Below are 27,778 nucleotides of genomic sequence, written 5' to 3'. Positions count from 1 at the left end.
ATAACCAGAGTGAGTCCCAAACTAGACTAACAGTGATGATGGTGTAATAGCAGTAATATATTCAGCTGGCCATACAGTACATGCCTGGAGTTTATAAATTCAAGCATAACTGGGAGTACACTGATTAAAATCCCCTTTACCTGTGTAGTTTTCATTTAGCTATATAGACATAAAATGTTCCAATCATATTCTAGATAGTGTTATGCAGTAAAAAATAACCCATGTCTGTGATAAGATGGCATCTAAACTAAAACTAAAATGATTACATTTTGCATAGTGTAATTACTATTCCAAACGGATTGTGAAACTGAGTCAAAATTAGTAGATGCCATATTGTTACTGTGTTGGCTGTCAGAAGGGTTTTGCATGGCACCTGTTGATCTCAGTCTGCCAACGAAAAAAACAAACGTTTTTTAATTCATAAAACGTATATTCTAGTCTTAGATTTGTTTGCAATATTTATATATTTTTCTCCCTGGGTGGGTTGCACAATATTTTTCATACAGTATATTACAGTCACCTGTTGCAAACATGTTATTTTCATTGTCATTATCTGCCTGCTTTTATATTTATTTGATTACAATGGAATACTGTTTTGTGAAAGTTACTCATGGATGGTATGTTTTATGGACTCTTAACAATCATTAATTACACTTGCACAATTTTCACTGTGACTTATCATGATTTGATAATACTGACAGGAGATACCAATATGTTGCAGCTGGTGAACAGCTTTTCTAAAAAACTGATGTACACATGTTGACACTTTGATGGGCCAGTGCCATTTGAGTCATGTTGGCTTAATTTTCAAATACTTCAAATTTTAAAATCTTAAATTACACTTTGTCAAATACCTTTTTCATTTCAAAATCTTCTCGGGTATAGTCTGAACTCATTTACCATACCCGAAAGTTGAAATTCATATTTAATTATTGGGGTATTATATTCAAATCAAGTCATTATGTTCTGTATACTAGCATATTTGAACACAGCCTCCACAGCATTTTGGAGTTATTACATACTGAATCACCTTCTTTTATTTATCAGCCTCCGCATAGCATTGTTAGCTACAGACTAATTATATGTATTATACAATGTCAGGTAATACTTTAAGAACAATTAAATCAATAAAGCAATGTTAGCCGTTGTGTAGGGACAAGGGTATTTTGCATATAAAATATAGGTATACTCATATTTCTAGCTTGTTCCGTGTAGTGTAGGAAACATTTGTCACTCCTACGTGCAATGTCTAATTTTCTATATGTATTAAACTTTTTCCAAACTTCTTCACAGTTAGTTCAAAAAAAGTGAATTTTTTGGTAAAAACAGATATTGCCAGGACCTCAAAATACAAGAGTCTCAGTGGAGAATGCAGAATCTCAGAAATCATGACTTAAACAGACGAAAAGGCCTTATTAAACACAGTTTATTCCAGTCTGTCCTGAGGCAAAGGCTTGTCCACTGGCACATGTTTTTTTCATAAAAGACCCAACAGCAAAAAAACCAGTACGGACATGGGGTGAACGCTGCTGTACTAAGAACTGTGGTGAGCAGGTAAAATTTACCACTGCACCAATCTACTGTACAACTTACTGTATTAGTATTAACCAAGCCTGGAAGCTAAAATGCATTGTACGTAAAGAAAGACAGGAGTTACACACAACAAAAACATAGTAATTTACTAAAAAAGACACAATTTTACATGATATAACAAATGTAACAGTTCTACAAAAAGATCACTACAAGTGCTGGAATAAAAAAAAAAGTCGTTACATCCAAAAAAAAAAAAAGTTTCACTACCCATATACAATTACTTATTTGAAAATGTTTTCAGTTTGTCCAAAACATGCTGTAATTCATTTGAAAATCATACAACAAACACAAAATTATGTAAAATATATAAGTGATTGGACTTTAAGCATGAATAATGCCAAACAGCCCCAGTCTCACTCTGGCACATGTTTTGGGACAGTCCAAAATTAAGAGCCCTTATGGGAAAAGATTTTTTCTTATCTATCAGACAATTTAACATTTCTTATAATTGCAGATTCTCTTACAGCAGTGTTTAGGGATAGAGTTATTTCAGACAACTTTTGACTACCTGGTGATAAACTGATCATTATTTTCTTACATTGCTAGCCTGTTGACTAATTCTGCTCAGTTGGAAGAATCCCAACCCTCCATAACAAAACAGGAAAATTATACAGTATATTATATTATCTGAAACTAGAAAAAGAGATGTACAGTGCTGAAGTGACTTGCAGTAGGAGACCAGGATTTGCATCCCAGGTTCTCCCTGCATGGAATTTGCATGTTCTCCCCATACCTGTGTAGATTTCCTCCGTTTGCTCTCATTTCCTACCACTGTCCAAAGGCATACAGGTTAGGTGAACTGGCGATGGACTGGTGACCTGTCCGGGGTTTGTTCCTGCCTTACGGCCTATGTCAGCTAGGACAGGCTCTACAGGTTAATGGTTACAAATCTGAATTGTTTCTGTGATATACTGGATTGATTGCATTTCTGTTTGACCAGACATTTTAAAACCTCTTAATTTTTCTTCAATTAAACTTATATTTGATTGTCATATTATTACGCTTCACCTTTGTAATGAATATTTTTGTAACAAATAAAACTTAATCCATGACCACCAGTAGTGTTGTGAATAAATCACTTTCATCCATCCATCCATTATCTAACCCGCTATATCCTAACTACAGGATCACGGGGGTCTGCTGGAGCCAATCCCAGCCAGAATAGGGTGCAAGGCAGGAAACAAACCCCAGGCAGGGCGCCAGCTCTGTGCAGAAGAATCACTTTGAAAATTATTTTTTTGATTTTGCAACATTTTTACTGAAATGCATGCATGGAAATATTAGTTTGTTGTTCCATAGAACATTCCCAGTTGGGTTTATTAATTTTTTCTTCTTCATTATTTTGTTGTTTCTTATGTTATTACCATCCTACAGAGACATTTTAGTTTGTTGTTAATAGGCACCAGCATTTTATTGGTTGCTGGGGGCAAGGTTCCATTCTTTACTGCGCCTGATATCATCTGCAAAATGGTTGTCATGAAGCTCCCCTCCTTATTCAATTTGGAGAATTTGTTAAAAAACAAAACCTTACTTTATTTGCTTCTAATTTTACTATGCCATTTACAAAATTATTGCAATTTATGACAACAGTCTTGAATAATGTTCTGGTATTCGCTGCACAGTTTCTACGTTGTCCTGCTCAGTAAGTACACCTTTTCAGTAGTTTGACCTTGAATCAATTCCCTTGTCCTTAACATTCATTATTTTAATGCTGCTCAGTATCCCGACAGTACAGCGTAGTTTGACATACCCTGCAACTCAATTAGAGCAGCCAGCAACTTGCTCTATGAAAATTAACAGGTTTCACTTTTTCGTAGGGAGCAGGCCTGTCTGTGTGCATGAGTGCTCATCTGGAAGTAAGTACAATGCATACAATGAGAAATAATAAATGTGGGTGCTCTGGATAGTTCAAACAGCATGTCCCTCTGATGTCTTACGTTTGTCAAACCATGACACAGTGGAAAATACTTTCTAGTCATTTAATTTAACATCCTCTGCAGTTCTCAAATTTGATATACCCACCAAACAGAAGTCCTGTAATGTGCCGTCGGCTTGAGAGCTTCCTTTGCAGCCATGTACCTCAGATTCTATTTAGATTGCCAAGATACCTCCTAATAACATGTCCTTCATTGTGTACAGTCCTGTCCTTCATTATGTACAGTATGTACAGTGGAGACCCACTGTCCTAGATGGAATCTCCTGTTTAGATTTTTCTATCATATTCTATTTCTGTACTTTTAGGAATAGTTACCTCTGTAGCACTCTCTTTTATTAAATGACATGCTGCCTCTTGGCAGTATTTCATCCACCATGCTGGCATGACATCTGCTGTTCCTGATAGTGCTTAATCCTATATTTCTATTAGACCTACCTGCAATGTCTGTCCCTATCAAGGCACCCACCATATTTTGATTTTGATAAAGTGATATCTCTTTTGCTCATTTTACTGTCTATGTCCAATGCTTACTTTATACAGAGGCTTTACTTACAAGTATAAGATGGCCAGAAAATCATTGCCATAATATATGTTTGGCATTTAGATGATGCACTATACCTCTAATTAGTTTAATTTTTCACAAACAATATTTTTCATTTATGCTAAGTTAATATCATTAATTAATATCAGTTAAATTCAAAACATGTATATTCATATTCAGAATTGTGTGGATGGTGTAATGCAGCTGGCAAACATCAAAGACAAACCGGTGGGCCTTCTTGTAAAGCCACACCTCAAAAAAATGTTTTGCTGATGCTTGCAGATTTTGCTAAAGGAATGTGCTAAGCAGTCACTTACATAAAATACTCAAAGCTGCCTTAAAAGAAAATCATAAAACTTTACTGAATACAGAATCCTCCAAATGGTTTGTGAAAACAATGATATGGTTGTAGAATAGATTAATGGCAAAATACTTTATATCACACTATCACAGTAAATGACCAGAACATTTCAAAGAACTATTCCAACAGTATCATGTTGCTGATAGCCAAGTCAGTTAAACTGTGATCTGGAAAGATGTCAAATGATTTAAAAAAAACTATACATATGACTGAATGTATGAGACTAGTAACTAATTTTCAAAAAGGAAATGGGTAATGATACATTGTATTTTATCAGGAGTCAATACCATGGGCCTTGTTTATTGTTTATATAACTGAACTTAACATGCACTTTTCACCATTTATTTGAAAACCACCTATGACAAAGGGTGTTTTAAATAATTAATTAGGAAAAATGTAGTCTAAAGATCACATAGACTTCCTTTTATGAAGGGAGAAATACAATCAGGAGTCAGCAGAAGGATGGCAGAAACTATCTCTGGAAGGGATGTCACTCCACTGCATTGCAGACAAAGCACAATTACACAATCTCACCACAGCAATTACAAGTCTCTAATTGATCCAATAATACTGTACTACATTGGAGGGAAGAAAGAAATCCACAGAAACACTGAGAGAATTCTTAAACTCCAAAATGTAGGGTCTGAACCTAAGGACCCAAGCATTGTAAGGCACTGGCAGGAATGATGCCTGTCAAATTTCTAGCAGGCAGCAATAGTATCTGCTACAGTATCTTTGGACCCATGATGCATATTTTAGATGACAGGCTACCTGGAAATTAACTGATCCTTTAAAATATAGCTGGGATTTGAGGCTTAAAAACACTTGGGACCAGAGCAGGAATCTCCATGAGGGCTGTCATTTCAGACTCCATGCATGGTTAGTGAAAATACCGCAAAATGGACGCAAGGTGGTGATTAAAAACTGCCTCTTCTCAGGTAACTAATTAGCTTTGAGTTAGAGGATGAGCTAAACCAAGTGCACAACTGACTGGAGAAAGACAAGCCAGTGAAAAACAAAGAGTGGTATGGGAAATGAGGGATAGTAGTGTTTGATGCAGTATTGAGGTGAGAAGTGGGGCAGCCACACCACCAAATAAGTATAGTGACTAAACTGTGTAGGAGGGTCTGGAGATGCGGCACAATTTATGTATTTCAGTGTTTGATGCTTAATTCATTTAATACATGGTTTTGTTACTTGGTAAAAAATTCTACTTCGTCACAGTGTTTCTGCATAATAAATGTAGAGCATCTAGGCTGAAGACCCAGACTTTACATAGTAGCAGTTGCTGATTATAACTCTTTTACTAAATAAAGCTTAAGTACAAACTGTAAAATTGTTATTTTGTCCTTTTTCATTTCATGTCCACTTTTTCAATGAATTAAGTCCATGCACCCTTCTATTATTTTGGATACTGTTTTCTCCAAAAAGATGATTCATAGTATAATAACTATCCAACCTTTATTTAATCTGCCCATTCAAGAGGGCCAGAGCTTATTACAACAATATTGGGCACAAGGCACAGGGACAAAAAGATGTACAAACACTGTACTGAGACAGTGACTAGGCTTGGACTTGAGCAGAGGATTCTGAATCCATTTGGCAGGAGTGGAGGACACTGCACCCCCTTAAAAAAAAAAAAAAAGATGACTGATGTTGACTGCTTCTTCTCTCTGTATTGAATCTAGCAATTGCAGAGCAAACAGCTTTTGAAATGAAAATGATGGAAGGGGTCAAAATAGCAGAGTTGTCACCTCAGGCTGAAAGAGACTACATTTTAAAGAATAATTCAATCAATAGTCTAGTGTAGCTGGCAAGCTAAAATGCAACAGTTGTTTCACTTTAAATGTATCTACAGTACATTTTATTTTCACACCAATGACTAGAAATTAGTCAGATGCTGTTGGGTATCTGTGAATGTGAATAACAGAGCAAGATATGATTTTTAAAAGTAAGAATGAATGATTGCTATTTTGTACTGACAGTGCACAGCTTCATTACAGTATGCATTACACAGTGGTGAATCTTAATTTAAGTTTATATATGTATTTAAAAGCAACTATCTTTTTTATTTTTAGGCCTGTGCCAACACCTACTGTTTACATGCTGACAGGTTTACTGTAGCCCATGACCCCAAAAATGTTGTCAATAAAAATAAATTGCCCTCATGTTATATTTTTTAAATTTAGAAATTCTTCTATGTGGTGTTTGCAGAATGACAGATCCTTTGTTGCCAGTTATCTTCCTCATAACAGCTATAGGCAAGAGCAGCATGCAGCTGCTCTGTTTTCACTGTTCTCTTACATCATAGACAGCTGCATGCAAAATAAAAAGAACAACAGTACCGTTCTGGTCACAGTACAAATTACAAAACCAGTGATATAATAAAACCCCATGACAAATAGCTTTATACAAATTTGCATTAGACTCTGTTGTTGATATCTGCACACTGGAGACTTAGGATTGAAAGAATAAAAAATGTGCCCCATTTTCTGACTTTACAATGTCCTTTGGCAGATGTTAACTAACTTCCAAACAGAGATTTGGTGATCAGCACTAATTTTTTTCTCTTTCTAAGCCTGCTTCTTTCCATTCAGTATAGTGTCTCAATTTCTCTAATGCCACTACAATGACAAAAGGGTTTAAATCCCAGTCTGGTCACTGTCTGTGTGACGTCTACTTGTCCCCCCGTGTCTGTGTGAGACTAAGTGATTTGCATATTAAGTTGACTAATGACTCTAAATTATATGTGTGTGAGTATGCCTTGTCCACGGTTGGTTCCTGTCAAGTTTATGATACTATTCCCAAAGCTACACTTTGTGCTACACTGAATTGCTCATTTGCTTAGACTATACCATTATAAAAATCTTCAGACAGTAACACTGCATAACTTAGCACTTTGCATGGTGGAATCTACAGTTTGAACAGTCTGAACTGTTAACTTTATGTAACAAAGACCATGGTTATATTTTAAAATATAAAACTTTTTCATTTGTTTAATTATAATTGTTTAGCTACCTTCTCCACTGTGCGGCTTCTCGGCTACTATCAGATAAGTATTGCTCTGTGCTGTGCTAAAATACTCTCGTGGCGAACTGTTTCATATTAAACAGTTTGTCCAGAGCAAATGATCAGACCGAAATGTTCTAAAAGACCCTGGTATTGTGCGGCACCTGAAATATTTACATCGTGAATCAGCTCGCCGCCACCTGCTGGGCCACAAATGAACAAGTTCAACTGTAGCATTTGTTCAGGAATATGCCATCCTATTCATGGATTTGGAAATAGGAGTGTCAGCGTGCCAAATTTGAAATTTGCTAAAATAAACTCTGATCATGGATCTGTCCACAATGTAACCACATCAGCTAATATTGCATTGTTTGACTCAAGATCTCTTAATGGAAAAGCGTAACCAACTTTGAAATGCTTTGCCTAACAGAAACCTGGCAAAAAACAAACAATTTTACATCTCTCAAGGAGGTGACACCATTCAGATAGGTTTACTTCACAAAGCCTCGCAGCTGAAGATAAAGTGGAATAGTCACAGTAATTGTTAGAATGGAACTAAACATCAAAATAATCCCAATTGACTGCCCATTGTCTTTTGAGTGTCTAGCTGTAAAGCTAATTATAAAATCAGGTCCGATCTTATCCATTGTTCTCTGTTGTCCCCCAAAATACAATGCATATTTTTTATCTGATGTGACTGACTTATTAACCCACTTAAGTTCCCTTTAGCAGAGAGTTATTCTTGTTGGCGATTTCAACATCCATACATACATCCATTACTACTAGAAATGAATTCCTGTCCTTACTGGACTGCTTTGACTTGTTGATTTTCCTATTCACTCTGGTGGTCATATATTGGATTTGATGCACACATCTGGCTTATCTGTCAGCAAAGCTTATAGTCGTGATTTGTGACTCTCTGATCATAAAGCAGTACTTTTCAGTGTCTCATTACCTCTCCCTCCTCTTACCTGTAAATGTCAAATTTCTTTCAGAGACCATAAAAATATCCATCCTTCTATCCTTGCTAGTTCCATTTCTGATCTTTTTCTGTTTTCACCTATTTCATCAACACTTGATAGTCTTGTTGATCACTATAACAGTGCCCTTCTTTCAGCAGTAGATAAAACAGCTCCTTTAAAGCATAAGGAGGTTTTCTTTAAGCACTCAGCTCCTCGGTACAATTCAGAGTTGCGGTCTATAAAAGCAGCTGGCCAACTGTTTGAGAGAATGTCACATAAGACTGGCCTCAATGTGCACGTCCATGCTTTCTCTGATCATCAAAGGGCTTACAGGGTTGCACTAACTGCAGCCAAAAACACACATAATAATAGAAAGTGGCCATGATAACCCAAGGGTTTTGTTCTCTGTAGTTAATAAACTATTTATTATTTATTAATAATTTATTAATAGTTTGTTAATGACTTGTTTAGTGAGAAGAGGCCCACTACCTGTGTACTGGACACCATTCCCACCACATTTCTTAAATCCTGCTTTCGTGCCATAATCCCAACTATTACAATAATAATAAATATATCCTTTGTCACCGACTTTGTGCCAGGCACTTTTAAAATCGCTTCTGTAATCCCAATGTTAAAAAAGTCTTGATGCTGACAATCCTAACAATTTTTGGCCGATCTCTCACTTACCTTTTCTGTCAAAAGTTCTTGATCATGTTGTAGCCTCCCAACTCACTAATTACTTAACTTCTAATAATTTGATGGAACCCTTCCAGTCTGGTTTCAGGGCACAGCACAGCTGTAAAACTGCTCTGCTTCGGGTAACTAATGATTTGCATATGGCAGCAGACTCTAGACAAACCAGCATTATCATTTTATTAGATCTTAGCGATTCCTCCCACAAACCACATTAAGAAACTTTCCTACTTTCACCTCTGTCACATATCCCATGTTTGCTCATTCCTTTCCTAATGCTGAGAAACTTGTCCATGCTTTTGTTACATCTCACATCGATTATTGTAACTCTCTACTGGCAGGTGCCGCTTCTAATCTTATATCACAGCTCTAGTTGATTCAAAACTCTGCTGCAAGAGTCCTAACATGGACCAGAAATAGCGAGCACATAAAATCCATCCTGCTTCGCTTCCACTGGCTCTCTGCATCTTACAGAATTGAATTTTAAATTCTATTATTAACTTACAAAGCTTTAAATTGCCTTGCACCAGACTACATTAGAGACCTTCTCTATCACTATGCTCCAGATTGGCCACTAAGATCCTCTGACTCTGGCAATGTTGTTGTGCCCCACATTAACCCGCACTCTATAAGTGACAGGGCCTTCGGCTTTATAGCACACAGACTTTGGAATGACCTCTCAAAATGAATTAGATCCACTGACTCCATTCATTCTTTTAAAAAACAACTTAAAACTCACCTGTTCAGAAAAGCTTGTAAGTTAACCTTACATTCTGTCTCCTCTTTCAGTTTTCTTCTCTGTCCAGATGCTCAGGGTAATTTGTGTGTATGTTATATCACAAATGATGCTATTTGCTAGGCTTTCTTTTAGTATTGAATTTAGTATTTTGCTCCGGATTATTGTCTTTTATTTTATGTAATGCCTTTGTATATCTTGTATGTATCTGTTTTAATGTTCTATTCAGGAAACATCTGTATCCAATGTTGCATATACCTGCTGTGGGACTCTGTGAAGCACCTGGAGTATGTGAAAGGTGCTATATAAATACAATGTATGATTATTATTATTATTATGATTATTATTATTAATGACATTTATGAACCCTTCTTTTAAGAATTCAGTATTTTCACAATATGTAACCAGTGGGAATGAGATTAAATTACCAACTAATCAATGACATTTGTTTTGAGTTCTAATACAAATTTTAAAAATATATTTAAAAATTCATCTCTGAAACATCAGTGTTAATACTATACTAGAATCAATACTCTTTTGTAAGTAGTTTGCCTTTATCAAAATTGACACCTGCAGTGCACTTCATTTACCAAACTTTAAAATAAGCATTGAAGCATGCATGTCTACACTGCTTATATTCAAGAAACTTTTTTGTGACCTGAAATCTTCCAAATTTGTCCTTTTTGTTACTGTACAAGCTGCTTTATGTCAAAAGAACAGCATAAATTTTGAAAACATATGGAAAAGTCTGCCAGCTGTCCTGGGTCTTCACTTGAGGATTCATCCCCCACCTCGCTGGACAACTCCAGTTCAATTTCAAACCCAGTTCCTTGACTGACATTGTATGCGGCAAGCCCATCTGTATCCACTACAGGGGAAGACACACTGCAGGTGGCCAAGACTCATGGAAAGAGGGCATTCCTTTTTCGAATTAGGAGTGGCCAGGGTGTGGTGTCTGATATGGCAGCCCAAACCTTAAATTTCTTCCCTTTAAATTTCAGAGGGAGTAATATAGTCTTGTATGGTTTAATGTCCCCATGGACGCAGCGGATGTTCACTTTGCCTGTGGTCTTATGAGGGGTCTGCTGGAGCACGTCATGGCGGACTATGCAGATGTCACCATCAGAGTCCAAGTGACAATTCCCATCCAGCCAACATAATAGAGACCTTAAAGTTGTCCTCTTTTAACATCTTGGGCGAAACTTGCAATCAGCATACCTGGGCCAGACCGATGGCCATTGTTTGTGCAGGTGGGAGGTTGCACTCCCGAGCCAGATGTCCTGGTTACAGCGAAAGTAGCTACATTCATACTGCACTATGGTGTTCCCACTATAGCATCTTTTGCCCATGACACTGGCAACCCTAAAGGTCTGTGCTGGCTGGATGTAAATTGGAGTCAAGTCTGGGTAGCCCCATTGTTTCCAGGTGGTTTGTGCACTCTCTAGTCTGTGGGTCAGATCCAGCAGCAAGTGGACATCATTCCACAGCATTTCATCACAACAGCTTTCGTCTACACCTGACAGGACTGCATCAATAGCAAGCTTCTACACATTGCACACGAAAGTGTGTCCGTGGATCCAGCTTTGGCCACTAAGCCCTGGATCTTTCCTCATATTGAGCGGTCCAGATCAATATGCCACAGACGAAACTGGTGCCCCTTGACCACCAGGCTCACAGCCATGCGGAGGAGGATCTGCTGCTTCAAGAAGTCCTAATCATTGAGTCTTTCAGGAGGGAGGTTTCGCATGACCTGTAGGACCTCTCCAGTTAAAAACAGGACCTTGATAGCCAGCCAGGTTCCCCTGTCCCAGCGCATCAATGATGCCATGCGCTCGAAGCAAAACTGGAAACACTCAGGGTCATCCGAGGGAGCCATCTTCTCCAGCACATCCCTGGGGAGTGTGAAGACCGGAGCACCCGCAAGAGCATCATTTTGCTCTGCTGGTATTGGGACATCATATGCCTCTTGGGGTTCCATTGGTGCAAGACCCCACTCCTGGCACCATGTGACGCATGAGTCACGGTCTTGCACCTCAAAACATGAGGCTGAATCTCAGTACTTTAGCAAAACCAGTTTTATTCAAGTTGAAACAGGAACAGCAGGGTTATTTATTGCAGCGAGTGCTACCACTCTCCTATACACAGACACAACAAAAGGGCCTAGTCAGGGCCAGGTCAGTGGCCAAGTTATAATGTTCCCTACATTAATAATGCCCCTTGCATCACCCATTGCCCATTGGCGACAGGAGTGTATAGTGTGATCTCGATCGGATCGTAGTTGGTTCCACGGCGCTCTCCTGCTGTGCTGCCAACCTGTGGTTGCCTCGGCAATGGAAAAGCACTACTCCACTGATGCAGCAGTGCTAGGCATTCTTTGTATCTCTGTCGTGCACTAGGACCTAAACCAGTGGTATCTAAGGACATGCAAATTGACTTTTTCTGTTGCCATAAGAGATTTGTAGTGCACTTAACCACTGCGCAGATTCTGGTCTGCTTCTGGCTGCTTCTTTCACACACTGCCCTACCTATTCAAACTCTCCATCAAGCACCCACCCACCTTTTAAAAAGTTTTCCAGAACGTCACCTGATGCTGTGATGCTGGACTGAACTCCAGCTCACCTATCACAAGTACATGCACGTGTCTTCATTGCAATCAGCGCTGGATGTGTGCACACACACCACACAAACCAACCTGTAAAGCCCAGATTGAAACAAACACTCCAACTTAACCTGCTCACCCAGTGATAGCATCCAAATAAAGACTAACTGCCAGAAAAATGCTGGTTATAACTCAAAAAAGTTACAACAGTGCAAAATGTTATTCTGGTGATGCATGCAGTCACAAGCTCCCTTGTTGAAAATTCTTCATATATACAGTAATGTGCGAGAGAGTCCCAAATATTCAAAGCAGGAACGGATAGCTTCTACCTATCAGCCTGCAGGAATTCTCTGGCCCTTTGGCCAGATTTCCAATTACCTCTTTCTCAATTCAGTTTTTTTTGTTGTAATTATTGAAGTGATACAATTTAAACAAATTTCTTCCTATGTCGAATGCTGCTGGGATAGGCTCATGTGTCTTTGAATTTGATTATGTTTGAGAATGTCACTTAAACAAACAGAGCTTATGCTCCCAGGAAGTTATTTAACCCGCACTAAACTCTTGAAAGTGCTACCTTGTTGCCACATTTGTATCATTTTTTTCATTTATTCCAAATTATTGCTGCCTCCATTCTTTATGAAAAGTTCCAGAAATTTAATTAAATTAAAATAACTCTTTTACAAAGCACCACTTTTACAGACTAGTCTCTGGATACCCTTGAATTTGTTGTATCTATGTGTTCTCTTATCTAATTTGGCAAGTAAAAACAAATCTGTAACAGAGTAGCATAAGCAATAAGTCAGTCATATTGCTTCACCTCCTGTATTTACAGTCTGTCTCAAAAAAAACATCAGAACAATTGTTCTAACCTGTCTATGGAAGGAGAAAACTGTCTCATAAAAACAATAGAAATGACAAAATGTTACAACAAATCAGCTGCTTCATGTATTGTCCTCGTAAGTGTAGAGTCTGATCAATACACACTAGAATATGCTGTTATCAGAAATAATCAGGAGCAAAAGGTATGAAGTCCCTTTTGAAGTATGAAGTATTTTGCCACTTAAAATACACAATAGGTGCAAAAAGTATCTAAAAATGATGAAAATTGTAATAATTTAAAATGCATGACTGTCACTATAATACTAAATATTTTTTTTGATCTGACATTCAGATTCCATCTGATTTATTTTAAAGACACTTTATATGTGCTGCTTGAATGCTCTCATTTATAAAATGGACAGCTTCATTGTATGACTGACCACTGCAACACATTCTGCAAACTAAGAACAATAGCACCACCACCTACCTAAATCCCATAACCATTTTTCTATCAATCACTCAACACATCTCTACACACAATGAATGACAGTTAATCTGTAATAATGGTTTATGAATGTGTTGTTCAAGTCAAACTAATGTTAGATAAATGTTAGGTTAAGGCCATGTCACATTATATAACTTTTCTAGTGATTTTCAGTCATTGGCAACATTTACATAATCTTAGCAAGTCAGGGGCATTCAGTGGTATTTGTGAATGCAGCCGGATAATGTGACCTAACCAGCGATTCATTGCAACTAGTCCATGACTATTCAGTCCCACAATATGAAACAGATTTGATTTTGTCTTTAGTCATAGGGGTGGGCTTGGTGTGCAAGAGAGCTGATAACCACTGAATACTCACTCGTAAGTACAAAGCATATAATACAGAAGCAAAAAATAAGGAATGGGAGTGTTTTTGACCTTGCAAGCAGAAGAGAGGCTAATCTGTCTGGTTTCTTGTGTTTTAAATACCTTGACAAAATGGAAAAAAAACAAAAAAGGACAGATGTTACAGATGAATTCGGCATAACTGTTAACCTTTCATACAGCATAGGCTCCAAAATGAAACATGTAATTGTCACAAAAAGGGGCAAGCATGGCTGTGGTGGAAAGTACCCACACTCAGTCACTAAAACTGACATGCCTAGTGATTTTCAGTTGTGTAAACTGACACGGTCCTGTGTTGAGATCAGCAACTGCAATCAGTATGTCTAAAATAGTGAATGATCAGAAGTCACATAATGTGACATCGGTTTTAGCAAACCAGGTTGGAAATTTGTTTCTCGGAGTGTGGATACTGACCACCGTTGGGCAACAAATGTTAGTCATATGGACTAAAAGATCATTGCATCAGAACAAAGTGAATTGTAAGTTTTTTGGGTTACTACCTAAACCATCTTGAAGCACACCATCTTACTTTCTGGCATACTGTAGTGTTTCATTTGCCATGCAGAAGATTCACAATAATCCTATGGGATTAATGAGCAAGACCAAGTAAGAACTTTACTAATAAAGGACTGGACTGCAGTATGCATTCCTTCTTCTCCACTTTTTACAGAAAGGCCCCTGTCCCCAGTCCCATGACCATTCCACTTTACCATAATTCCTTTAGTACACTATTATGTTACTGGTAGTATACAGTATATGAATGCCTGGCTTCTTTTACTTCCTCTCTTGCTTAATGCTTCTTCAACCAACCTTTATTTATCAATGCTCAAGTCGCTTAAATGGGCCTTGATGACAGCCCGGAAGTCCCACTTCTGGTATTTCCAATTCTTTCATTTTCATGTGGCCAGTAACATGTTCACCTTCTGCTACATCGGTGCTGTTAGCCTGTCTGCTGTTATACTAACTCTAAGCTTTCAGACTGTGCCTGATTGCAGTATAATGGGGTGTTAAGAAGGCAAGGTTCTAATTTTTAATTTCTATAAAAAATGAATGCATTCTAAACTTTCAATTTTCATTGTATAGTTAAATATAGACCAAACAAATATGCAATAGTGCTCTCAATCCAGCCAAAATGTAAGGTTTGGTGTCTTTTAAAAAATAAATATATACAGTATTTGAATATATTCAAACCTATGTTACATATTGTGGGTGGTAAATATATATTTGTGCTATTTGTGATATTTTATACTTCTTTTTATTTACAATATTTTTACCTTTTTTCTTGCAATGTGTTTGCAAAGCACAAAATGAAAATGACTTCTAGACTGTTGCATAAAATAAGAAAGTGAAAATTTCAGCCTTCAAATGAATTTGAAACATGAAACCACAGCCTTTCACAAATGACTTACTGATATAATCAGAAAGAAAGAAGGACACAGCACAGCACACACATTCTCTAATGCACTAAAAAAGACAAAATTGCTAGTAATTGCTCAACAATCTTAAAAGTAGTCATCAGCCAATATTTGTTTTTCTCTACTGGTTGATGGATGATAACTTTTTGGAGTGCAGGATCTGACTTGATATTTTGCAGTGCCAGATACTACAGTGTGGTCCAGATCTAATTATGCAGATCCAGGTCGTCTGGATGGCTTTGATTTATGCTGGGACGATTCCAGTTCAGCGCGAAGACGATTCTTCATGTCGTCAGTTCGCACACTTCTCGATGGTCCGGGATTTTTCGGGTGATTTTCTATGTAATAAACTTAATAAGTTATAGCATAATGAAAATTGCATAATTAGATCTGGACCACCCTATAGTTGAGTGCCGTGAGCAATAAGGTGGCAGTCAAGGAATAACATATAGTATGGGGCAGAGCTAAAGTCAGTTTATCTTTTCTTCCATTTTACAGATATAGCAAACATACTGATGACCTTAATGTTTATTTTTCATTACGCTTTAGTTTTAGGCATTGTTGGTCTTGTCAGCAGTCACCTAAAGTGCAGGTGGAATTTGAAGCTGCATGCTGGCTGAAGCAGCTGACAAAAAATTGTTCTTTAAAGCTGAGACTTTAAAGCCATCATAATAAAATAATAATAATAATGATAATAATGATACATTTTTGTATATATAGTGCCTTTCCCTTGCTCAAGGCGCTTAGGGGAGGTCACAGTTATGTCAGTTATTTCCTACTGCATCTAATGTAAAAGCAAACAAGTTTTTGCTTTCTGAGATGGATGCTTAACAATTATAGCATTAAGCAACAGTAGGTCTGGAATCCCAGGATTAAGACTAAATCAGAATGTGATCAGGACAGGAGAATGATAATTTCAGGGTTCAGCGGAAGCATTTAAAAATATGCTCTCGGCACAGCTTTCGATACAAGAGAAAACACTGAGGTAGAAAAATCTGCGGTGAAGAGGTGTAAGCATTTTGCTACAAACTATTAGTTGTGTACCACTGTGCATATAATTTTGTTTACTAAAACATCACTGTTGTTTTAGATTGACAGGGAAAATCATAGATATGAGTAAAATTGTCAAGGAATGTGGAAATGTTGACAAAGAACAAGACAGTCCCAAGAGATTCAAAAGCAGTTACTGGTACCAAAATTAATACAAGAGCTTTGTCAAGACAAAGTTTTGGAAAGTATTCGGTGGTTCTGAATAGTACTATATAGGTAACTACAGATATATACAGTAGGTTAATACAGAGATGATTATCTGAAAATGGGATTTATATGGTTTGACCAAATGAACAGGATCACACTTTTGTATTTAGTTTGTGGACAAAATTAGATCAATTTAATTTTTCTGTGCTTATAAAAGTAAAAACATTAACATGCCAATATTTAAAAATGCTTGATATAGAAATGTAAGTTAACTTGTCTCACATTCGACCTGCTACCAAACACATTTTTAAAATTCACTAGTCACTTGTGAATCAATAACTATAGAAAATGTTTCATTACAAAATTTGTTTATAAACAGTTTTTTTTTTTTACAACTCCATTTTAGAAATCTAGCTAGTATGCATATGTAAATACACAGGCCTATTATATTGCTGTGTTAAGCAGAATTTTAAAAGTCCTTGGATGGGTTGCTATGGAAAAACTTTGAAACACTTCATGGCCGAAGGGTTATTATGGATCACTGACTGAAATCAGTGTCTTTGAAACACAAGCCAGAAATGCTGGATTAGAATTTTGGTATTTTTTTCGTAAAGACCTTTAGTAAAATAAATGTGTCAATTGTATAGTGGAAATATGCAATAACAAGTGAGTTTTACCCAAATGAGATTCTATATCATTAAATTGAGCAAATCTGTTCTAAATCTGAAACAACTTAAGTACCACCGACTATGTGAAACATGTTTCATTTTGATTAGATCAAAAGATTGCTTATTGGTTACATACATTTTGACAGTTTTGACATTTTTTTCAATCAAACAAAAGAAAACTGAATCCATACACTGCTTAATTTGCATTTTTAATTGATGAAACTAAATAAGTTACTTTGACTATTATCAAATAAAATGATCAGTAAAGGCAAAAATTGCCACCATTCCATTACACCACCTAAATTTCCTACCCTGCCTAAATGCAAGTTTATTATACTTTGAAGGAATCAGCATTTTCCTGTTATTTGCAAATGTACTATGCATTTTATACCAAAAAAACAACTTTTCTCTGGAAGATCTTTGTAATAAACCAGTGACAGACTGATACTGAAACCTGAATGTAATGCCTTGTAGTGTTCATTATTTGCCTGATGAGGACTCTGGCGCCTCAAAACAACACACACTAAGAAATAAAAATGAAAAGAAAAGCAAAGTGCACCTCTATAAATCACTAGATAGAGGCAATGGAAACATCACTTGGAACAATAAGTAACCTAGGTAAAAATGTGCAATTTTCAAAGAATTCAGGCTCACAGTTCTTTAAAACAATTTTATAACCAACCAGTCTTTTCATTGACTCTTTACAGCTCTGCCAATATTACAGTATTACAATTGAACTGTCTTAAACCGGGGCAATCTGTATTCCAGCTGTGACTCCAATAGTAAAAGAGCTATAGATGATTCCTTAATTTTGAAGAAGATTAATTACTATTTCTGGCATTCTTCTCTGTGTCCAGTGGTACCCAAAGATACTGTATAAGAATAAATTAATTATATTGGAAACAGGAAACAAATACTCAGCTCATTAGTTAAATTCTCATTATTTATAGAGATATCTATTTGTTAACCACAATTCAAAATTATTTAAAGTGTAATTATTCTACAGAGAAAATTGCATTTAGACTGTAATTACACAGTCACAAATTATGCACAGATGAACCTGCCTAACTCAAAAGAATCATGCAAACAGAGACACACAAAAATAAATGGTGGATTGACAGAGATATGCAGTGAGTAAAATCTCTATGTGTGTAATCAGCCATAGTAGCAGGTGCAATGTGTTCATGTAGCTGACCCCAGCCAACTGTGTAAAAAGTCTGAAGAGGCATTTTTTAGGAGAAAAGTGCTTGTTGGTTCCGGATGTTTTAGGTGTTTTTCACTTTTCTTGTGTAGCTTAGTTGAGACATTTAGCTTGAAACCCCATTGCCTTGTGGAAACCCTTTATTTATTTTTTCACAAAGCCATGGAAAAAAGTATAAGATTAAATAATGGAAATATACTTTTATAAGAAAATAAATTATCAATATTTATTTATATATCAATATTTATTTATTGCTACATATTACACAAAGTTTAGAAGTATAACAAGAAAAGTTACATAAGGTTATACAATGTAAAACTGTATATGCACTTAAATACCCAGAAATAAAAAGTGGTATTCTATTTTAATATACAACAAAGATAGCGATTTTAACTACTCTGTCTCAAAACATATGGAGGGCACAGCAATACCTACGTGAAATATGTGAATAACCTTTTTCTGATAAATAATAAATACAAGTTTCATAAAATGACCTTGTGGAGGACATATAAGCAAAGGTTCACCTGACGTTTATTTTTTAATGGCAGTCATAAAAGCAGCTAATAGAAAACGTTTGGATTATTTGCATTTCCTGTACTCATAATTGCAAAATGCATCTCTAGATTCTGAAGAACAAGATCATAGTGTTTGCACAGGCATGTTTTTAGTTATGGCCTCTGATGAACTAATGCTGCATCCAAGGTTAGTTCCAGTTTTGTACCCACTGCTGCCAGAATCAGTTCATAACTGGATAAATAAATAGAAGACTCTTTGCCCAGCTTACTTTCATCCTGATCCTACAGGTGTTACATATTTGCTGAAAAGAAAATTTATTTGGCTGACACATTAATCCAAAGAAATATACAACATTTATGATACAATTGGTTACATTTCTTTTGGCTTTCCAATTGGATGATAGGCAGATCAAGTGACTTGCTCTAGGTCACAAAGTGCCAGTAGCAGGATTTGAACCAACAGCTTCCAAACCCTTAACCACTACACCATGCTGCCTGAATATCTGTAAGCACCGATGTGTGTGAATGACTAAACCCTTTCAAATAATACATTTACACTAAAAACAATTCCTTTTGATAATGTCTGCCAATTAACTGCTGAATTATTGTACATATTACTTAATGTATTAATAAATTATGTTTGTTACATATACAGTACATAGCTTACTTTAATAAAAAGTCATGTTAATTGAATCATACAAGGTCACAGTGTGTGTCAGAGTTGGGAGTTGAACTAGCAACCAATAGGACTACAGTCTAAAACCATAACATGCAAAAAACCTAAACTAAAATGTATTTACACTGATTTTTTCTAAGATGCCTATATGTAATACACAGGTTAAATTTATTCAAACTCACAAAAAGATTTTCTTTTACTGAAAGGAAAGTTCAAGTGAATACAACATTTTTTTAATTAAGAATAAAATCTAAACGTTTCTGATTAAAAATGACAAAATATAGGTTTCATTGATACATTTACTTTGCATTGCAAGTTTTAATTAAGCATAACATTTTTGCTGCAATCCTACAGAACACTGACCTTGGCATGGTGTGCCACAATGACCCTTAAAACTCTTTTGTCTGGTGAGGTATTATGCACAGTAAAGTGGTATAAGGGGAGGGACCAGACCAAAAAAATATCAATCAGTTATTATCATGATAGTCTTTATCTCTCCTGGACTAAGGACAACAAGACTCATTTCTAAAACCAGACCTGGGATCAACATTTTCTGGCATGCGCCTGGTGGATAGGTGACCCATATAACCCAGCCAGCCTTAACTTTCACAGGGTGAAAGATGAGTGACGAATGCTATGCTAATTGGGTGACAAGCAAGTGGGTCAGTATAATATAACTTTAAATTCTAGAGAGTAAAACTTTGTTGCAATAAGCCAGCTATTCAAAGTATTTGACCTTTTTAAAGACATTGGTTTCAATGCTTGGAAGGGTTCTATGAACTGACACTGTAGTCCTCCAAAGACACTTTGATGCTCAAATGAAGAAAGATAATGACACCTGAAGGGACATTACTAAATAGACCATCTTACCATAAATTTTGCACTAGTTATGATTTGATGCTAACAAACAGAAGACTTCTGAAGGTCTGTTAGAGTGACCACTGCATTTAAGCCCTTCATGCCTTGTTATTAAGTTTGGTCGGATGGCCAACTCAAGGAAGAGTTCAGGTGGTTCCATACTTCTTCCAGTTCACAGTCACTGAGGGCATTGTGGTCCTAAGAACACTCAAAGCTTAAGAAATGGTTTACACCCTTGCCGTTATCTATGTCTCTCCATAATTTTATCAAGGAGATCTGTAGAGAGATCCTTGGACTTCATGGCTTTGTTTTTGTTTAAACATAAGGCTGCTAATAAATGCACCTGTTACCAGGATAACTTGGACAAAAGGTCAATGTTCAACTTTATAGTTGTATCATCGTGTTTGAGGCTGTATACCCTGTGCTGCCAACTGATAACTACTTTGTGTTGAGTTGGTTTAGATGTATAGTGCCTGCAAACTTAGAAAACAAACAAAGGAGTAGTGAGGGTTTGCCAAGTTTGCCTAGCAGATGCCTTTGTTTTGGAAGAGTTCATCTCTCATCTTGAGAAGAGTTTCTCTGGCAACATGGAAGGTAAGGGACATATAATCTGAAAGTACTATGTTCAAAAACTCAGTAATGGAGATGCGAAGTGCCTATCATGATAGCAACGCTATAACAGATTTGTGGTCACCAAGATGAAAAAAGATGACCTGAATGCATTATTTGTAGGAGAGCTTCCATATTTGACTCTGAGAGAGTAACTAAGATTTTCATGGACAGGATAGCAAGGCACAGCAGAAGACCAGTAAAAATCCATTTTTGGGACCAAACAATAGCATGTCAGGTACTGTTAATTACGTTATCCTCTTTGTGTTATCAGACTGTCATCTCCAATGCATACTGAAACATTTTACAGTTGTATGTGATGAGAATGGGGTGAGAATCAATACCCCCAAATCTTAAGTCTTGGTCATCTCCAGGAAAAGTATTGTGTGTTCTCCTCAGGTTAATTGTGAACAAGTCCAAAGAGGAGTTAAAGTACCTTGGTGTTTTGTTCACAACTGAAAAACCAGACCAGAAACATGGGAGGATCTTGGAGTATTACCACTGCTTCTCCAGATCAGGACCATCCCATAGAAGTACCTGGTAAGTGGTTTAAGAATTTAGTTTGAACGCCCTCTTTGTGACTCCCAAGGAGGATGAACAAGGCATAGCTCAATGGGAGAAGACCTGGGACAGACCCAAAACATGCTGGAGGGTTTGTATCTCTAAGATGATGTGCAGGCATCTGGGAATTCACCAGGAGTTGTATGTTGCTGAGGATTGGGTGGTCTGCACAGCATGTTGCTACCACAATCCTCACTAGAATAAGATGAGTAAAATGAATGATAATCACACAGTCATCAAATGAACTCAGTTAATCCAAATTTTCAGGGAATAAGAAAGCCTAAATAGGAAGCACCTGGCTCATTTGGGAACCAACTCTTGACAGGACACCAGTCCTACACACCAGTACTATACAAGGCAATCTCATGCTCATAGTCACATTTACACTTCCTCAGACTGGATGATATGAAGTCTTCATTCAATAAAAATAAAATGTACACTCATACTCATATGAGCTATGCTGATCATTTCATTTGTTTCTTTCATGTTCACTAACTATGACTTCATGCATCCATTTTCAGAACCTGCTTTCATCCAGTAAAGTTTATTTATATGGCAAGCTCTGAGGATCTACCAAACTATATTCTTCACAAAGGAACATAAACCAGTCTGGAAAGTCTCTGAAGTATATGCCATTTGCTAGTGGTCTATAATAAATGAAAACAACTAACTGACAAAATTAAAATGGATTAAATGAGGAATGTGTTCAGCATAAGTGTTTAATAAATATAAACGGATAAATCAACCAATCTTCCTGTTAAATGAACATCATTTCATTTTATCAATTCATCAATTTAGATTTCATGTAGTATATTTCTGGGCTATTATCATATATTTATAACCATTTTATTATCCAGCATTTGTATGGTCATTCATGAAAAATAATGTGCCCTCTGCAATACTTTTTGCAGCTTCCTAAAAAAAAAATCTCATCCACCTCATCTGGATAACTATATTCTATGAGCAGTTACAGTAAGCCCAGGATTCACTCTAGCCTAAATAGATGCAATTTTTGTGTTAAATGCCCAAGGCACTGGTTACTGATGACTTGTTTATCCTTTAAACTGAATGCATGCCTTAGGAGATTTTGGTGGAAACAGTCAACTCTGACAGATTTATCCAGGGTTTCCTTGCTTTTAAGTCATTAAGGCCTGTGCAGTGAAGCTCACCACATTACTCGGCTACTGTGATTTATAAGAAAGAGTTAAGATGTGTTATGCTGCTAGATATTCCGTTACGTATTTAATCTTACACTAATTAACTTCTCAACTAGAAAAGAACACTTCAAAACAGCTGTATAGCTTACTTTCTGCAATTTTTTACTATGCAACTTAATTGCTCTAGTTACAGCTCAGATTGCCACTATGTAATTTAATCTTATTTATAGTTTATGACTGAATAATGGGTTAATTCTGGACATGATTTGTTTTTGCTCTTTTCATTTTAACTGTCAGACAGGGACTTGACACTTGCTGCAGTGCTAGGCAGCAACTCTACTTCTCAAACTGTATAAGACAATCAGGTCATTATACACACTGCTTGCTTGGAATAAAAAAATTAATATGAGCCTAAATTTGCAGGAACAATATACTGGAACATAGGTATCAGTGGGGTTAGGCACCAGTTTCCTACAATTTTAAACTGGATAAGCAGGTTACAAAATTGTTTGAAATGGTTACAAATTCTGCTTAACTGCATATTCTCATCTTCTTATTCCCCCACCCCAAATGGACTTGTCATTGCTCTAAAACAGTGTAACCCATTGGTCTTTCCTGATCCTGCAACCTTGAAGTAATCAGTCAAGCCACCACCTGGCAAATATACAACTTATGCCTGCTGTTTCCTTTGAAAAATGTCATCAGAAAGAAACGATTATCCCAGCTCTAATACCAATACCAGGTTTGTACCACACTAAATGCAAGCCTGTTCTTAAAAATCAAAAACCTTCTAGACCTCAAAAAGATACGCATTTGTATTTCCATAGGTATCTAGCATCCTGGGTTTGTTATTGGTGTGGAGTTTGTGTGCTCTTCCTGTGTCTGCATCTTTTTTCCTCCTACATCCCACCAATAAATGTGTGTTAGGGTAACTGCTGACTCTAAACTGGCACCAGTGTAAATGAATGTATGTGTATCCTGCAAAGATAGGTGCCTGGAAATATATGAAACATTGGAGTACCTAAAGAAAAAAAACCCATACAAACACAAGAACATGCAAACAATGACCAAGCATGAGATTTAAACCAAGGTCACAGACGAGATCTCAGTAATACTAACTGATGCAGCTCCATGCTGTCGCCAGGTTCTGCAAAATTTCACTTAACAGTTCAGTACTCCCCCATGACCCTGTAGTTAGGATATACCGGGTTGGATATTGGATGGATGGAGTTCAGTACTCTGACTTCATGTTATGATATTTGTGGTCTTTGAGAGGACCTCAATTATCTTTGAATTTGCCTGTCAATTTGGATTATAGTTTGTACCTTAAATGAGCTGTAAAAAAAGATCATTATTTTAATTACAAGCATTTTTCACAGTAGGACAAGTTTATAAGTACAGTACTATTGTGCCTTAGTAACTTCGATACTCCCTTTCCAAAAAGCCATGCATACTAGAAATTGCGCAACAGCTAATTCTCTAGTGCCAAGAAAAAAAATGAATAGCATGGTAACTACTTCCAGTAATGTAATAACATTGGCCAACCAAGTCAGAACTAGCTCAGTTTGGTTAAATCAGATATCAAGTGGCGTGATTTAGTAAACACAGCAGCGTTAGACAACAAGGCTGAAAAGATCAGGAGGAAGACTACAAAGATTGTGGCATAAGAATAATGGACAACAAATGATAATTTTTCACAAATAAACATCAAAATTTTAAGTCATAAAATGTTATTTTAAATATGCATAGAAGTTGTTCAATAATTTGTTTAAAATTGAAAAAAACTAAATCCTGGGTTTAGTGTGATTAAACAATTAGGTCTCTGTCATTGTGTTTCATTAACATGGAATACTGCACAACCGAAGCTCATTCAATAGTTTCTCTAGTGTTTCTTCATATTTTTGAAAATGAAATAAATCACAGGACAATTATTCTCAAAAAATAAAGGCATATTATTTTTTCTTATAGTTCTCTTGTGCAATACACATTATCTTTTAATTTCCCTTGTTTGAACGACAAAACAGCTCTACATGCAATACATTAATATCTCACACTAGATAAAACAATGTTGCAGAACAGTACATAAACACAAATATTTAGAGGCACTTTCTTTAAAAATATAAAAAGCAGAACTGTATGATCATGGTAAAACTGTTAATAAGATTGACATAGTCTCATTAGGTTAAATAGTTTGCTGAACAAAGCTTATGCCTTAAGGGAACACAGGCTGAAACAAGGCAGCTTTTAAACTTTTGACAATTTAAACAATAGCTTTCACATTTTTTGTGTCTGTCCAATCAAGCATTCAATACAGACTTCTGATGGATTCACCTTTTCGTCAATTGTGCCAGAACAATAAAAGCATAAACAGATGAAAACGGAAATTTTATTTTCCACAGATTGGTTGAGCTAACATTAAGAGTATAAAGAAAACAAAAAATACAACCGGCATAATCACGTAAGAATCCGTGACCTTTGGTGGAGCGTTTTATGAACTATAGGTGCGTGCTCGATTTCCTCCTTGACTGGCCACTTTCCTTCTTCAGTGCATTTAGTTCTTTTCATATAGCGGCTACAGGGCTGCTCACCCATTGATTCCTCTAAGTCACTTCTAGGCTTCCATCTATAAGCGGCAGAACTACAATTCTTGAGAAACCAAAGACAACCACCTTTCTCTGTGATGGAAAACCTTGTGAGAAGTAAAGTGATCATTATTGTGAGTCTTTGTTAACAGATTTGCTTCTTTATGACATTTCAGATGCCCTCTCTGGGCAAATAAACAGAACACACTGGTTGAATGCCCTGTGTCAAACTCTCATGGACCAGTACAAAATTAATTCTTGTAAAATGAGAATCCAAATTCTCGAGTATCACTTGAATTATTGAAATAAGTGAACATTTATTGCTCAACAGACTTTGGGTTCACAGTTTACTGAAGGCAAAAGATTAAGCTAAAGTAAAAAGATCTTTTTAGTAACACTGTACTTTGCCAAAAAAGAAATCGCACACGTGCAGTTTTGTAAGCATTCAATAAACAATTTTCTAGCCTCCGTTAGTAAACCTACGAAAGTGAGGTTCTAACCACTACGCGACCCTTTCCATAAATATTTTCAGTTTATACACTTTTGTTGAAAAGTGAAAGTGCAACTTTTTGTGTGGGAGGTTACCAGTGAAAAAGAAAGGTGCATGACAAATTTCCCGCATTAAATAGTTTCACTAAACACTCGTTTATATAAAAATGTTATCAACTGACAAACACGTAAGCACCATTTACTGTATATATTTTTATGGTTTTCCTCTACAGCCATACACGGGACAAAACGTGTTGCCTGTGTTCTAAAATGAGGCGATCAAAGGGCACAAATCTCAGAGCTGACGTCGCAATTAACACTTTCTACATTCATAAACTTCCAGCTGATTTATGAGTACGATAGCCTTCTTCCACAATGATGAAAAGGGTGTTCGCATGAGGCATGCCCCTTTCCCAGTCCACAAGGACTCCTTAATACTGTACGGAAAAAGTTTCTGTAAACGGCCGCGCTACCTGTAGCCTCGCCCACTATAAACCCGCGGAGGTGAGTACCGGAACCGCAAGATTGATAACAATAGCATAATTGTGCATACACTTATATACAAACTGTGTAAAGATTGCAGAAAGACACGTATTATGCATAATTAGTTCCATCTTCCCATCACGTTAATTATCAGGAAGATTAATAACTCACCTGTCTAGAGACGACTTCTTCGTGGGAGGAGGCCATGTTGGAGCTGCTTTCCAGTAAAGACAAAACTTTCCTTTCTTTCTTAAGTATAGCTTCCAGTAATATCCATAAACGCCACAATATCCACTTTCCTATTTTCTTTCCTTTAGAAAGGAAACTCGGAAAACTCTTCTTCCTGTAAATGTGACAGCACCTTCGCAGTAGTGGGCAGCACAGGTAGTTTAGCCTGTCCCCTGACTGGCGCTCCGCTCGATTAAGAGGGGAGGCGGAGGTTGGCCACGGAGGGCTATAGCAGATAATCGCAGAGCCTGCAGCTTGGCGTGCCAGTAGGAAATGTGCAGAGCGCAGCACAGCGGGCTTTTCAGGGTGCGGCAAGTAAACTGTGAAGGTAATAAGACCTGCAGATCAATCAGCATCCAGGCACTTCATTGATTTTTTAAACATTTGGAGAAGTCGGTCGCATCGGAATTTGGCAAAGATATTCCAGTTACAACTAACTATAAAGATGATGATAATGGGCTGGCATCCCGATCAGACTTCGACTCAGTGTTTCGCCTTGAGTTGGATTAAGTGGGGTTGAGAATGTGTACTTTGTTTGCGTTATCTTTCTCTGTGTGTGTGGACCATTCTCCAGGAGCCCGTCATAAACGTGGGTGTGTGGATACATGTGCTAAGCGATGTATAGGCAATCGTCTTGGGTTGGATCCTGGCTTGTTTCAGATGTTGTTGAGGCAGGCTCCGGCTGTCCGCGGCGCTGATGGATTTTCCAGCTAGGAAACTGATGGAAAGATGATGAATATAATAAAAAATATATATCCACAGCGCCTACTAATTAACTTTTTCAAGTGCAGAATTGGGAGGAGGAGGAGACTATTCAGACAGTATCACACCAATCCTGGTTCCTAACACTAACAGGCACATTAAAAATTTCCATGAGATTAAGTGCATGTAGCATTGTGTTTCTTTTGAGGTCAAATTCTAAGTCTCCCCTATATATACTTTTACTAAACAAATTATTAGGAACACCTGCTTATCCATGCAATTATTTAATAAGCCAATCA

At 36.9% G+C, this 27,778-nt stretch overlaps 1 protein-coding gene across 1 annotated transcript in view; it reads right to left on the bottom strand.

Annotated features, from left to right (window-relative positions):
- ank3b (ankyrin 3b) overlaps positions 1–27,030 on the bottom strand; it is a 633,883-nt gene extending 606,853 nt beyond the window's left edge. Inside the window, exon 1 of the mRNA XM_039771398.1 lies at positions 26,721–27,030. Within this exon, the coding sequence (XP_039627332.1) occupies positions 26,721–26,756 (36 nt within the window). The 5' untranslated portion in view covers positions 26,757–27,030. The remainder of the gene's footprint in view (positions 1–26,720) is intronic.
- Positions 27,031–27,778: the final 748 nt, after the last annotated feature.

The sequence above is a fragment of the Polypterus senegalus genome, chromosome 1 (genome assembly GCF_016835505.1).
Source record: "Polypterus senegalus isolate Bchr_013 chromosome 1, ASM1683550v1, whole genome shotgun sequence".
Lineage (NCBI taxonomy): Eukaryota > Metazoa > Chordata > Cladistia > Polypteriformes > Polypteridae > Polypterus > Polypterus senegalus.
This window is presented reverse-complemented; position numbering and strand designations above follow the sequence as displayed.